Source organism: Cucurbita pepo, chromosome LG01 (assembly GCF_002806865.2).
Source record: "Cucurbita pepo subsp. pepo cultivar mu-cu-16 chromosome LG01, ASM280686v2, whole genome shotgun sequence".
Taxonomy (NCBI): Eukaryota; Viridiplantae; Streptophyta; class Magnoliopsida; order Cucurbitales; family Cucurbitaceae; genus Cucurbita; species Cucurbita pepo.
The window spans coordinates 703217-716966 of NC_036638.1; the positions used below are offsets into that span (position 1 = coordinate 703217).

At 35.2% G+C, this 13750-nt stretch overlaps 1 protein-coding gene across 2 annotated transcripts in view; it reads left to right on the forward strand.

Annotated features, from left to right (window-relative positions):
• Positions 1 to 1691: 1691 nt before the first annotated feature.
• Positions 1692 to 13750, forward strand: part of LOC111801057 (anaphase-promoting complex subunit 1) — a 21139-nt gene continuing 9080 nt past the window's right edge. For both annotated transcript variants that reach the window (XM_023685026.1, XM_023685033.1), the window contains exons 1-19: positions 1692 to 2029; positions 2245 to 2308; positions 2726 to 2810; positions 3633 to 3919; positions 5018 to 5123; positions 5210 to 5370; positions 5555 to 5742; positions 5833 to 5902; positions 6907 to 7074; positions 7178 to 7668; positions 8517 to 8976; positions 9379 to 9717; positions 10300 to 10383; positions 10928 to 11020; positions 11150 to 11209; positions 11542 to 11640; positions 12533 to 12673; positions 13309 to 13389; positions 13623 to 13694. In XM_023685026.1, the coding sequence (XP_023540794.1) occupies positions 1710 to 2029; positions 2245 to 2308; positions 2726 to 2810; positions 3633 to 3919; positions 5018 to 5123; positions 5210 to 5370; positions 5555 to 5742; positions 5833 to 5902; positions 6907 to 7074; positions 7178 to 7668; positions 8517 to 8976; positions 9379 to 9717; positions 10300 to 10383; positions 10928 to 11020; positions 11150 to 11209; positions 11542 to 11640; positions 12533 to 12673; positions 13309 to 13389; positions 13623 to 13694 (3369 nt within the window). In that variant the 5' untranslated portion in view covers positions 1692 to 1709. The remainder of the gene's footprint in view (positions 2030 to 2244; positions 2309 to 2725; positions 2811 to 3632; positions 3920 to 5017; positions 5124 to 5209; positions 5371 to 5554; positions 5743 to 5832; positions 5903 to 6906; positions 7075 to 7177; positions 7669 to 8516; positions 8977 to 9378; positions 9718 to 10299; positions 10384 to 10927; positions 11021 to 11149; positions 11210 to 11541; positions 11641 to 12532; positions 12674 to 13308; positions 13390 to 13622; positions 13695 to 13750) is intronic.

Genomic DNA, 13750 nt, shown 5'->3' on the forward strand with positions numbered 1-13750 from the left:
AAGAACACACAAAACGATTCATTGAGATGTTTGCTAGAAGTGTCGTGCGATCCAGATTTATGTTGTTCTTGTGTCTAGAACTTTCCCTTGTCTTATACTGAAGTTACGTTCTAGATCCTCTAAACCATATAATATTTCAATTTATTTTTAAAATAAATCTCTATTTTGTTTTAATTATAGAAATATTGTTTTTTTTAAGCAAAATAATATTCCAAATAGATTTTGTAAAATCTTGTTAGTACAACTTTTATATTAGTTTACCAAAGAATCTAATTCCGTCTTTTTAGAAGAAAAAAAAAACATTTTGAATTTTCCATTTTATCTATCAATATTATTATTCTTAGTTTGGTTTTTTGTTTTTTCAAAAATTAATTAATTAGAAAGTTCTAGAAGAAATCTCCCATCATTTTCAAATTTAATAAAATCACGTATTAAAATCTTAAACGTGTTTTTGTAAAAGTAGTCGTAAATTTGACGCGTCCAAAAGTAATATCAAGAATAAATTTAGAATATTAGATAGAATCGCGTGTAATTATCTTAAACTTCAAAAGTTTAAATATAAACTATAAAATAATTTACTCACTTACTGTTACTAACCTTTCAAATGTTCGGTAAAAGTAACATGTTCCGTAAATATAGATTTGAGTATACAGTCAATTTGACCGTATCTCGTCTAGTGAGATTTTAATTATCATTTCATATATTAATTTGTTAAGATATATATAAACGTGACAGGATCACATTTCGAAAAAATATAACTTGTTTATTGATAGACATTTAATGAGTAATGCAAGATCGTGGCATGTGGCGAGTAAAAGTGTTAGGACTTGGGCAAACTCAAGCAATCCAAGCCCATAGAAGACGAATGGGTCAACCCCAAATAAACCCAAGCAAGTTGAAAGGTTGGGTCCAAAGTGAACCAAGTCTAGAATGTCATCTTTCATTGTGGGCATTCAAAAGATCTAGAAGAGAATACCCCCACAAGATTAAACGCTACATTTTAATCTTTGAAACGCTCACGAGACTTTGAAACAAGGTAACAAGTTGGTGGATGCTACAGGCGGGCACGAGTTCAATAACTAATTAGGCGTATAAACTAAAACCCAACACCAATTTGAACACGAGCTTGATAACTAATTAGACTTACAAACCAAAATCCAACATTAACCCTACTTATATCGGTGGTCAATTATGTCAATGTTATTTTTAAATGATACAAAGTTTAATTATATTAAAAAATGATGTATAAAACAAAATTTAATACATGAATATAAGAAAGAGGTAGAGGTATTTGTAGTACCATAAGTTTTCGCTAAAATATCAAGAAACTATTATATTTTATTTTAATGTAAAGTGAATTTAGCGAGAATTTTTTTTTTTAATATAATTCGAACTTATAAAAACTTTATAGCATCAACAAGTTTAATATCCACAATAGCTGATCTATAAATGAAAAAGAAAAAAAAAAAAAAGAAAAAAAAAAGGAAAAATCCAGTCGAGCGGGAAGGGATGGATTTTTAGCGTGGACAAGAATTAGTTATCTGCGCATCCAAACACCAAACTCTAGGGTTCTATCAATTTAAAACTTGTCATGCCACTATCGCTACCCGCTTCTGCAAGACTTGAACAACCAAAATAATAAATAAATAATAATAATAATATCTAAAACGAAAAAGAGGGAAAAATGAAAATCTTGAGAAATATAAAAAATGAAAAAAAGAAAAAGAATGAAACCAGAAACAGAGCGCGGGAGAGAAGACGACACTCCAGTCCCGCGCCCATTGTTGCGGCTCCTCCAAGAAATGTCGCCGGGCGTTCGCCAGCTGACGGTGCTTGGCAACTTCAAGCCATTTGGTTTGATCGCCGAAGCTCTCGATGGAAAGCCCGCCCACAGTGTTCCTCACCACTACGATTACTTTCTTTTCGATCCCGAAATTGCTCGGGAGCGCGATGAAACTGACGGTACCATTGCATCCTGCCTCTCCACTAGCAATCAAAGTGATCACGAGCTCTTTATTAGAGGAAACCGGTAAATGTTACTTCTAATTTCCAGTTCAGTTCAGTTTGTTGATGAAACTGGAGTTGAAATGCAGAATGCTGTATTTGATTGGAATAATCTTAAATTAGTTTGTTGGACTGTGTTGCTTTCGTCGATGGAATTTGTTAAGTAGCTGAGTTGTTTTGAAGTTATGCTTCTTGGTTTGGTCCTTGACTATTGAGTGAATTGGTTCTTGTCCATGGCAGAATCATTTGGTCTACTGGTGCGAGAGTGTTCAAGAGATTTACCTTACCATCTCCAATTATCAAGGTAATTCGTTTCCCTGTTCAAAATGCTTTTTCTAGACGTACAATTTTGTACTGGATGAGATTTTCATTTTTTCGGCATTCAGTTTCTTCCCTTTCTCTTTCCCGTCATCTTCCTTATGATTCTCCTGCTTGCTGTTGGGTCAGTTCTTACTTCTTATGAGGTCATGACTTAAAGACAAGTGGCCTCTACCTTGATGGTTATACTTTAAGCCAACAGGTTCAGCATTTTGCGTCTATTCTTAAACATATTTCTGAGTTATAGGAACAGACGACTTTGTCATCTTTTTTTCTGAAGTTACTGTTTTCAGCACAGCAGCGAGGGGGTGATCTAAGTCAAATTTCCTTGATGTCTGATTTAATACCTTTTATACCTGCTTAATTTTCTTCACGCCGCTTCTTTGTTTTTGGCTCAAAATAGGTTTGCTGGTGTCGTTTGGGGGATATGACTGAAGCTCTTCTTTGTGTCCTACAATCTGCTTCGTTAACAATCTACAACACATCAGGTAAAACGACCAAGAGACATCCAAAGACGAACATTGTTTAAGTTTTTGACGTATCCTTTAACATTTCTCTTTATGTCATATCTAAAAGAAAAGAAAAAATATATATGCACACGTGTGTTGATTATAAGCGTTTATATCTTTGCTGCATTTTCTGCCACTATAAGATATGGTTGGGATGGAATCAAAGAACGATGAAAAATTTATGGATGCTTTAATATTATACTTGACGTTAGTGTACTTGAGCTGCTCCGTGTATTTGTGTGATGGCCTGTTCAGGTTCAACCAAAGTTCTTAGCATCAAGCTAAAATTCTTCTACCTTACATGCATGCTTTTTGTGTATGCTCTCGTCAAAACTGGATGCCTTATTCAACTTTAATTCGATCTCATTCTTTCATTTGGAAGTTCTTGTTTCTTATCCAGTTATCCTCTTTCTTTTAAAATCAAAGTCGTTCTACAGCAATCCTTTCTTTCATGAAAGTTCTTTTTTCTTATCTTATAAAAAGTTATGTGGTCTATTGATAAAATTTCATGAGAACTGATGGATCTTTATACCTTGGAATGCTGAGGAGCAAGCATAGACTTATATTCTAGAATAGAACAGTTATAAAATTGCATATATTGTGGAAGAAAAGGTTTCCACCAATTTTATATGGTAGGTAGTCCAGTCCCTATATAATAAGGCACACAATATTCCTATATAATAAGTTATGAAATCAAGCGTGAGCCTATTCTTTCTGATTTGATTGGTTTTCTTTATTCTCCAAATTTAATAGGTGAATTCTGCTTGCCGATAAAAATGAAATGCTATTTTTCTTTGACAGGTGAAGTTGTAACGATTCCTATTTCTTGCACCATTACATCAATATGGTCATTTCCGTTTGGTCTATTGATGGAACAAGCAGTTGAGGCAAGTTCCCCTGTTCATGTTCCATTTTCATCCTCAAGCCCATTAGTAGGGATACGTGATGTCGCTCGTTCTAGAAGAGAAACTGGATATAGTCCGCAAAGCAATGCCAGTTTTCCTAGTACATTTGATCATATTTTCAAAGGTGACACAAGTTCTATATCCACACATCTCATCCTGAAGGATCCTTTAGAATCACCACAGGTCTCTTTCGATGGCTATCTTTTTTTTACTTGAAATACATTCTATATTAATAGCGTTTTCTTCTCTCATTTAATGATACTTTTTAATTTAGTCTTGCTATTTTATAAAATTTTCATCATAGACGGGGATTCATGGGTTTTCTATCTCCTCTAATTTATTACTGTTTCTTAATAATTTATTGTATGGGAGAGGTTTCTATGATACCTACTGGCTTTCTGAAAATTTTGATGGAGACAGGACGACACATGGTATAAAATGTTTATTTGTTTATTAAAGCCAAACTGGTACTAGACATGAGGAAATTTATGTCAATAGAAGGCTCATGTCAATTAAAATTCCTTTTGCTAATTAGAAGTTTACCTGGTCACAATATGCAGGGCTAACCAAATCTTGTTTGATAAGTTCTTAGTGTCAAATGAGTGGGCTTCTTGTTTTGGGGATTCTAGGACTTAACAACTCTGGATGAATGAGACGGAACGGAACAGGCAGGAAGGAAATTCAGTGGTTAATGAGATTTGTAAATCGGTGGTAAATTGTGAATCATAAGAATTTGTCTTGGGGTCCTTCATATTTTCAGTTTGTCAACACTTGCCTACTAATTAAGGAGTTGGTATAAGTGGTTAAGGATAGCTGGCTGGGAGAGCACTAAAGTTGCAAACTTTGAAATTTTGTGGAAACTAAAGAATTTGGAGGGTCTTTAAGGTGATTGGTAGTTATGACAATTAAGTGCAAGGGAATCTTACATAAAATGAAACAGTACTAAGAAATAAATTAAAATAGGAAACTCTCTTACACTTGAGAGCATTATTAATGCCATTAAAGCCATCATCTGGGTGTTTTGGTATAGAAACCAAAGATTTTTCTTGGAGTGGGAGGGATGGATAGATATTGCTAACTTTCAAGCTTCTTCTCAGTATGCATTGCTGGTTAATTATTGGGTGTTTTCTTGCTAACTCCTAAAGGGAATCAAACTATGTAACTTTCTAAATATCACTGAAGTTGTTTACTGTCCCCCCACCCNTAATTGGTTGTGATTTCTAAAAAAAAATAGGATAAAAGAAAAAAAAGATTCGAAATAAACTTTGTTGATTACTGCAGCCAACTTATATCGAGGAAAGAGGAAAGCTGAACATCATGAAGGAATTTGATGAAAGAACAATTTGGACAAGTGATCAGATTCCTCTGATGGCATCTTATAACAGAGGTTTATTAATATCATTTTGCTTATTCCTTCTACATTGTAGACATCTATGCCTACATATACCATTCATGTTATCATCTTATGTGTAGGAAAAATGCAACATTCTGTGTGGGTTGCACATTACATGAATTCCAACCACATAATGGAAAACATTAGTTCATCGGATGCAGTCCCTCATGGTGTATTGCCAAAATATTTATCTTTTCAAAGAATATGGCAGGGGAAGGGTGCCCATACTGCTGCTTGTAAGGTAATAATTTACTCAGTACATTCTTTGCATAGTTATATAAAGACATTTTACATAATGGTTTCTATATTTTAATAATATTTGATCTACACTGTTTGATCTTTATGTATATATACTATCATTTTTTTTTTTTTTTTTTATAGTTTTGTTGTCCCTTGCTTGACTTTTTATGCAAATTGTTAAATAGGTTTTTTTAGCGACCGACGACGACAATTCTCCTATTATATGTTTTCTTCATAAAGAACAAAAGAAGTTGTTGTGTATAAGGCTTCAGAGTGCTGAAATAAATAATGAGATACTCTTTGAGGTTAAACCTGACATGAGTTGGAGCATATCTGCCATTGCAGCTGCATCTGTGCGTGTAACGCGCCCAAGGTAGAGCAATTGCTCTTTTTTGTTTATTTTCTTGGTCAATTTGTATTTCCACTATGTGAAGATAAGCATCTGCATTTTTTTCTCTTCCAGAGTTAAGGTGGGCCTTTTGCCTTATTCAGATATCATAGCTTTGGCGCCAGACAGTACTCTTTTTCTATATGTAAGTTCTAGTAGTGCTTATGGTACTGAATAGTTGGGACCTTTTTTTTCCCTTTCTCCTCTCTTTTCCATGTTTTTTTAACGAACATTTTTGGGAATTTTTCTTGCATCTTCCCTTCCTCATGCTTTGTTGTATGTGCCTAGGCTTCCTTTTTGGTCAGAATCTCTATCTTGCTAAGGTCTAAGCATATTTTTCTTTCCTTGGATGAAAGGAAGAAAATCAACAAACCACCAGAGCATTTTTATTTTTTATTTTGAGATTTAGAATAACCTATTAGAAAAATGGGCTATGTTCAGCTTGGGTGGGCTGAAAGTTAAAGGCAGGAATGTCATTGCAGTGAGCACATATTGAATTGTGTGACATTGATCCTATCTGTGTCTTGGGTCAACAAGGTGGCCCAATTGCTATTAAAATAATGGTGAATATTGATTTGGACAGTGAAATGAGAACTTATTTTGAAAAAAAAAAAAAACACACCTCAACTAGAAACCGACCGTGAAAAATAATTTTTTTAGTGAATCTCTTTGAGCACTTCAACTGTTCAGAAGTTTTCCCTAGTGGTTCCTCCTTTTATGTTGAGGAATGACTAGGTAACTTCCCCAAGGTTTATGGGAATGGGTTTGATGTTGGTATGATTTCAATGCATGGTCGAATAACTTCTGTTCAGCTAATGCTAACTATTTGTTCTTTAGCTAAAAGAAAGAGATACTGCAGCATTCAGGTTTACATCATTTAGAATTTGTTGTTCACAATAATGTGAGTTTTACTTGTAAAAGCTAAATGGAGAAATTATTAGCCATGTATTAAAGTACGTGTTTTTCTTGACACGAAAGTTTCTGACCATGAAAAAGACTTTTCATGCAACATTTTTTCAACTTCACCTTGGCTTTTGATAATCTTTTGCCCACCTCATCTTTCTATTTTCCTTTTGTGGATTGAACTTTTTTTAAATAAAGTTCGCATCGAAGTGAAGTTCATAATCAAATACATTTGGCAATATGCAGTCAGGAAAGCAATGCTTGTGCCGTTACATGCTACCACCTGTGTGTAAAGGACCGTTAACCCACATTTCAGAGCTTCCTGATTCAGCATCTGTTTCCCATGAGTCCAAAATAATTGAACTGACTGATGCCGTTGAGGAGCGTCTCAACATAATAACAAACAATGGTCAGGTAGGCTGTTATGTCTTCTGTTGTTCATTATTTATCATTTCCTTCTCCCATTTCTTTGGGGCCTTTGTGACTTTAGCAGATCTATTAATTTTTTGTTCTGCAGATATTTAGGTGTTCATTACGCAGAAGTCCTTTGTCTTTGTTGGTCAGTGATTGCATTGCAGCATTGTCTCAGGGGCTTACTTCATCCTTTTACAATCACTTTTTTGGTCTTCTTTGGGAAGATGGAGAATCTTCCAGTTCAGCAGGGGCCAACTCTATGTTGACCACAGAATGGGACTCCTTTAGCAGTGTTATTATGCAAATATGTAAGAAGTATAATGGTCTCCAGAAAGATCTTTCAAATTTGAAGCCACGCACATCATGGGAGTTTCTAGTGAGCAGCAATTTTCACAAGAGCTTCGGGGAACGTAATTTTATAAATGGTACGTGGTTTGGAACGTCAAGTGACACACACAAATTGGAGCCTTCTTGCATAACTCTAGACAGTACTCAGAGTTCAGAAAAACCGTTTTACTCCCAGTTATTGGCAGAGAGTCTTGATTGTTTGCATGCAGTATATGAGAATTTGAAACTTGAGAAGCTTCGTAAAAGGTAACTCTTTATTTTGTTTTCCGTGTGAATGTTGCTTCTTTTACGCTTCTCTTTTAAATTGTTGCTTTAATATTTGAATAACCCGTTATCCAGCGAGTGAGAGGTAGTCACTCCAGCGAAGTGGTGTTCATACAGTATGCTGCAGGATTGGCAACTTCTAGTTTCAAAATTATAAATGAAAACCACGATGCTTTGTGATTCCTTAGTTGGAAACTAATAATAGCCTCAAGTCACGTCTTGTTATTATTTAGAATAAGTTGGCCTAATGGTTATATTTTTTAGGAAAAACAAAACTTTCATTGGAAATAATGAAAATAAATACAAGGACACATGAAAAACCAGCCCAACAACAGTAGTCCAGCCCCTTTTAGGTTCCTATGAGTTTCCTTAGCTTAATGATCATTGAGGCTAGTGAAAAATGTTAAGGGGCTTATATGGAATGAGTACAAACCATGATTATTTACCTTGGTTTTAGATTCCTAGGAATTTCCTTGTCAACCGAATGTTACAAGGTTAGGTAGTTGTCCCATGAAATCAATTGTGTATACGCACTTGAGTATTGAAAAAAGAAATCAAAGTTTGTCATTAAGTATCTGAATAGGATGGGTGTTTTCTTCATGCCTAGAATGCTGGTTGTCTTCTTTAATATGCACGTAAAGCAATTATTTTTCCTGCATTTATATATTAATAATTCTTGCACCGACGAATGAATTTGGGGTTTAGTGCTTTTAAAGGATTGCAGTTGCAGTTTTATCGGAACCTTCTGTATACATGAGTCATAATACTTCTTTTTTTTCACTTCTGTGCATTTATTCTACTTTATTCGTCCCTAATTATTTTTTTCCTAGGGATTTGGAACTTCTGTCAACATTATTATGTGATATCTCATGGTTTCTGGGTCAGCAAAGCTATTTGGATCATTACATTCGCGATTTCCCTTCTCTTGCTAAACAAGTTGGAGTTTGCATGACCACAAGCTCTCAGAAAAAGCCTCCTAGTTTATTCAGATGGCTGGAGAATTGCTTGCTACATGGTCATACTTCTGCTAAGTTAATTGATCTGCCATCTTTAATCCTTAATGAGGAAAGTTCTGTGGTAAGCTGGTCAAGAAAAATAGTCTCGTTCTATAGTTTGCTAGCTGGTTCAAAGCAGATAGGGAAAAAACTCTCTACCGGTGTTTACTGTAATATTGCAACGGGATCACATAGCACAAATGAGGAGCTCGTGGTTTTAGCAATGGTTGGGGAGGCATTTGGGCAGCAGCAGCTGGACCTATTGCCTTCCGGTGTATCTCTTCCCTTGAGACACGTAAGTTATGTTATAGAAGCAGTTTCGTTATTTAAGATGTTCGTCCCGTCATGTCTGGAAATTGATGCATGTAATTGCTTTGGTTTCAAAGATATCAAGAATTCATAATGTATGAACCGAAAATAGCATGTGTAGTGCTGTTTACGGGATTTCAGTATTTTTGCCATATATGCATGTATTTATTCTAGGTAATAAAATGATCGTATTTATTCTAGGTAATAAATGAAAGAGGAATTTCTTTTATCCTCGATCGCTTTAATGTTTTATAAGGACGACAATGCAGTGAACTCTATATCCTCTTATTTTTATTAAAAACAATTTAGGCGTTTTACCCCAATTGGTTTCTTATTCTCTTCAATTGCAATTTTACTTATCTGAACTATTGGCTTTTAAACTTCATAGGCATTGGATAAGTGCCGGGAATCTCCCCCAAATGACTGGCCTGCTGCTGCATATGCACTTCTTGGCCGGGAAGATTTGGCCATGTCCAGTTTGGCACGTTCTTGCAAACATAAGGAATTTGAAACACAAACAAATATGAATTTAATTTCTATGTCTACTCCATACATGCTGCATCTGCATCCGGTAACAATCCCTTCGGCAGTTTGTGATACAATGGGACTGGACGCCGGCAAGATTGAGGATGCAGATTCTATTGAAGGATCTACAACAGATGGTATGGAGCATATTTTTAACTCTAGCACACGGTTGCAATATGGCCGGGACCTAAGATTAAATGAGGTATGTGCTTTGTCTCTAATGTTGGATGCGTTTTCTAGATATATAATGGGAGTTGTATTGATGAGGATAATGGTATGAGCAGAGGGTGGGAGCTTATATAAGAGCAGAAGCAAAGTAAAAGGATAAAGATAATTACAACACGTGTTTTATTTGAGAGCCCACAGAGCCGTAAAATAGCTAACATCTTCCCCCAGTTGATTAAAGGAGCCCTCTATTCCACAAAAAACATGCTTGTCTCTTTTTAGCTAGATAACCCAACAAATAGCAACGATAGAAAGGAGCCACAAAGTTTGCTTCTAGTCTGAATGAGAGAAAGACCTGGAGAAGTTCTGGAACAAGGCAGCCTTATTGAAATCGTTGTGGAAGGAAAACCAAAAATTGTTATGCTTAGGACCCGATGGCCACTGCATGTTTATTGTTGCAAGAATGTTTGTATTATCTTTATTGAACTAACATCATTCCTGTATTTGTGGTTGCCAAGAATTTCAATTGACTGGTGGGATTGGATCTTTCTTGGTTTGAATAATTTTCCAATATCATGATATATTCTAGGATTTTCATTGCTGCTCTTTCTTCTACTAGGTTAGAAGACTTCTGTGCTCTGCAAGACCTGTAGCAATTCAGACATCTGTTAACCCTAGTGCTTCCGATCAGGACCTACAACAGGTAATTCTATGTTTAACCTTTGGTCTCCTCTTTTAAATCATAGAACTCTTAATCAGGTATATGATAGTTGAAGTGCGAAAATAGTTATTTACTTGATCATTTGTCCTTTATTGAAGTCTTGGATTCCAACCCACGAATTTACAATGAGTATTCTCTCATAATGATGAACTGATTTTCTTGGGGTCAGAGCCTTGTCTAAGATTTTTTAATCAGTTTGGGGTTTGTCTTCTAAGTGAGGCTAGGGTTTTAGAAAGAGTCATATTTTTTAGCATTGAAAGAGAAGCTGTAGGGATATATCAATAAATAATTGAAACGCCTCAAGCAACTCAATGGGGATTTTCAGACATTTTTTCTGTTGGTGACATTTACTTCCCTTTGACACTCGAGAAAATCATCTATTCCAGTATAGTTGTTTTCTTTATTTTCCATTGGTATGTTTTTTTATTATATTGAAAATAAAATTAATCGTCTTTTGTTAATAATTGTTATATTATTCAGCTGCTAATGATTTCTGAACAACTTATAAATATCTCTGTTTCTAAAGGCCCAGCTCTGGCAACTTGCGCAAAGGACGACTTCTCTTCCCTTTGGCCGTGGTGCATTTACTCTTGCAACCATATATACTCTTCTAACAGAGGTTTTTCCTTTTTCCATCATGCATAAGCCTTCTTGGATGGATGTGATTTTTTACTATTTGCGAAGCTTAACTTGTATTATATTGTCTGAGATGCATTTTTCTTATCGATCTGGCAAAATACTTCTGTAGGCCTTTGTAGTACCAAAGCTTGTATTGGCTGGGCGGCTGCCTGCACAACAGAATGCAACGGTATGAGTATGATTATGCTGTATCATGTTTTTAGTTTATCATTCGCTTGACTTGTATGCATGGGAAATTATTTTGCTACAAAAGTTACTAAAAGAAACCCTATACTTCAGTTTGATATCCATTGCTCATAAATTATAAATATTCATCTTATACAGCCAAGGAAAAATATTTTCCCTTCTATGGAACGAAAGAAATGTTTTGTGAGAAGGAAAATTCCTCTTTACCTTGCATTTACTTCCACGCGTGTTAGTTATATTATTTATCTTCCTTTTGATTGGAATATCTTGCGAACATCTTCTCTCAACACATGCCTCCACCACTATCCTGTACAGGTTAATTTGGATCCAAATGTCAGGAATGTAGCAGAGATCAGAACATGGCCTGAGTTTCATAATGCCGTTGCTGCTGGACTAAGATTGGCCCCTCTCCAGGTTGGAATTAAATCATTCTAGAAGTAAAACATCCATTCTTTTCTTTACCGTCCATTGTATTTCATATTTTACCTCGTTGTGGTTACATTACATGAAGCACTTACTGAGGACTAAGAAAGTTGTGCCTATTAGGCGATTTTCTTCTTTCCTCACATCCATTTATAATTTTATTTATAACTGTCCCTTTGTGAGAATATTAAGAATCAAATTCCTTAATAAGCTATTGCCTATTTCCTCATATCCATTTATTATTTATTACTGTCCTTTCGTTAAACGATATTTTATGCCATTTGGCTGGAGTACCAAAAGGGATCAGCAGATTTAGCTTTTTCATGGTCAAATTGAATCACGAAAGCAGTTTGGAGACAGAAATATTGGAATAGAAGAATTTTCTGAGGAGAAATAAGGAGCAAAGTGAGTTACTACAGCATATTCTCCTATGCGGTTGAACAATCAAGAGAAAATTCCTGGTTGATTGTTATTTTCTCTTCTGAAGGGCTTGTAATAAAATCTCGACTGACTGATTATTCCAGTGGACGTCTAAGCTGAACCACTTTTAAACACTGCACAATTTCTTCTTCGTACCTTCGTGTATAACTCAGGTTCTATCTTTTGTTTCCTTTTTTTTAAAGAAAAAAAAAAAAGCAATGGGTGACCTTACATTAAGTGGTTTCTCTTCAAATATTTCTGATTTCAGCTTATTGGAGAATTTCTTCGTGAGCTCCAGATCCTGAGCTTGGGCAATACTTATTCCCTCAGCCTTCTTTTTTCTTTTTTGATTTTAATACGAATATTTATTCTAAAAAGAATTAATTGTTTTATGTTCATATCTTTGTCATATGCTACTAGTACATCATCGACTTCAATGATTCTTCAACATTATTATTTCCAGGGGAAGATGTCGAGGACATGGATTATTTATAATAGACCCGAGGAGCCTAATGCCGTTCATGCTGGACTTCTTCTTGCTCTGGGATTACATGGTTATCTGTGTGTTTTAACAATTACTGATATATACCAATACTATGCACCGGTAAGGTGTCCTTGGTTCAAATAATTTAAATTCCTACTAATTCATACTGATGCGTTAGTCTACTCAATCATAGTCTTGAATTGCTTGATCTTGTGTGCATCCAAACTCCATCTTCAGAACCCCACTTGAACTTTACCACTTTTGGTTATTCCAATTGCTGTGCTGCCATTTATTCATTCAAGAAGGCAAAAAGTACTTCCATTGAAAGAAAACAAGGAAGATAAGACATCTTCCCTGCCACCTCCTGAAGTTGTGAGTCCTAGGCTCCGGTTAGGAGAATAGCTACAAAGTTTTCTATGGGTAGAGCATTGTTGGGAGGAATTGAGGCAATACAGAACATATTGTATATAAGATTATCTGTAGTATAAATCTCAACTGTTGTGTCTTTATTATGTTGTTTCACCTGTCTAATTTTCTTTTGATGGTGTAACTTCTAACTTTGATCCTTCTTTGCACACGCGCGCGCACACACACACATGTTTGCATATTACCACATTCCATTGTTTCTATAACATGAGTATACCACATGGGATTAGTTTAATGCCATAATGGCACTTTAATTATATTTGTGTTTTGGCATTTTTTGATCAGTCCTGAAGTTAATGTTATAATTTTCTTCTTCAACTTCCTTTTAGCAACATGAAGCCACAACAGTTGGATTGATGCTTGGCTTGGCTGCTTCTTACAGGGGCACAATGCAACCTTCAATATCTAAGGTGTATTCTCAGTTTCTATTGACGATTCAAATTTTTCTTTAGTCTTTTGTTTGGTCTTTCAATATTTTCTTGTCAACCTTCTTTACTTTTGCTGATAACCATGGCTATAATTTGCACTGTCCATAGTTATATAAGTATTACCACTGAACTACCTTTTTCTGTATTCTTCAGTCATATGTTTTTTTTATTCATGTGTATTATTTGACAATATATAACTTGTGATTATGTGCCAGTCTCTCTATGTTCATATACCTTCACGCCATCCATATTCCTACTCAGAGTTGGAGTTACCAACACTTTTGCAGGTATACATATAGTTCTTTCTTTCTTTCTTTCTTCTTCTTCTTCTTCTTCTTCTTTT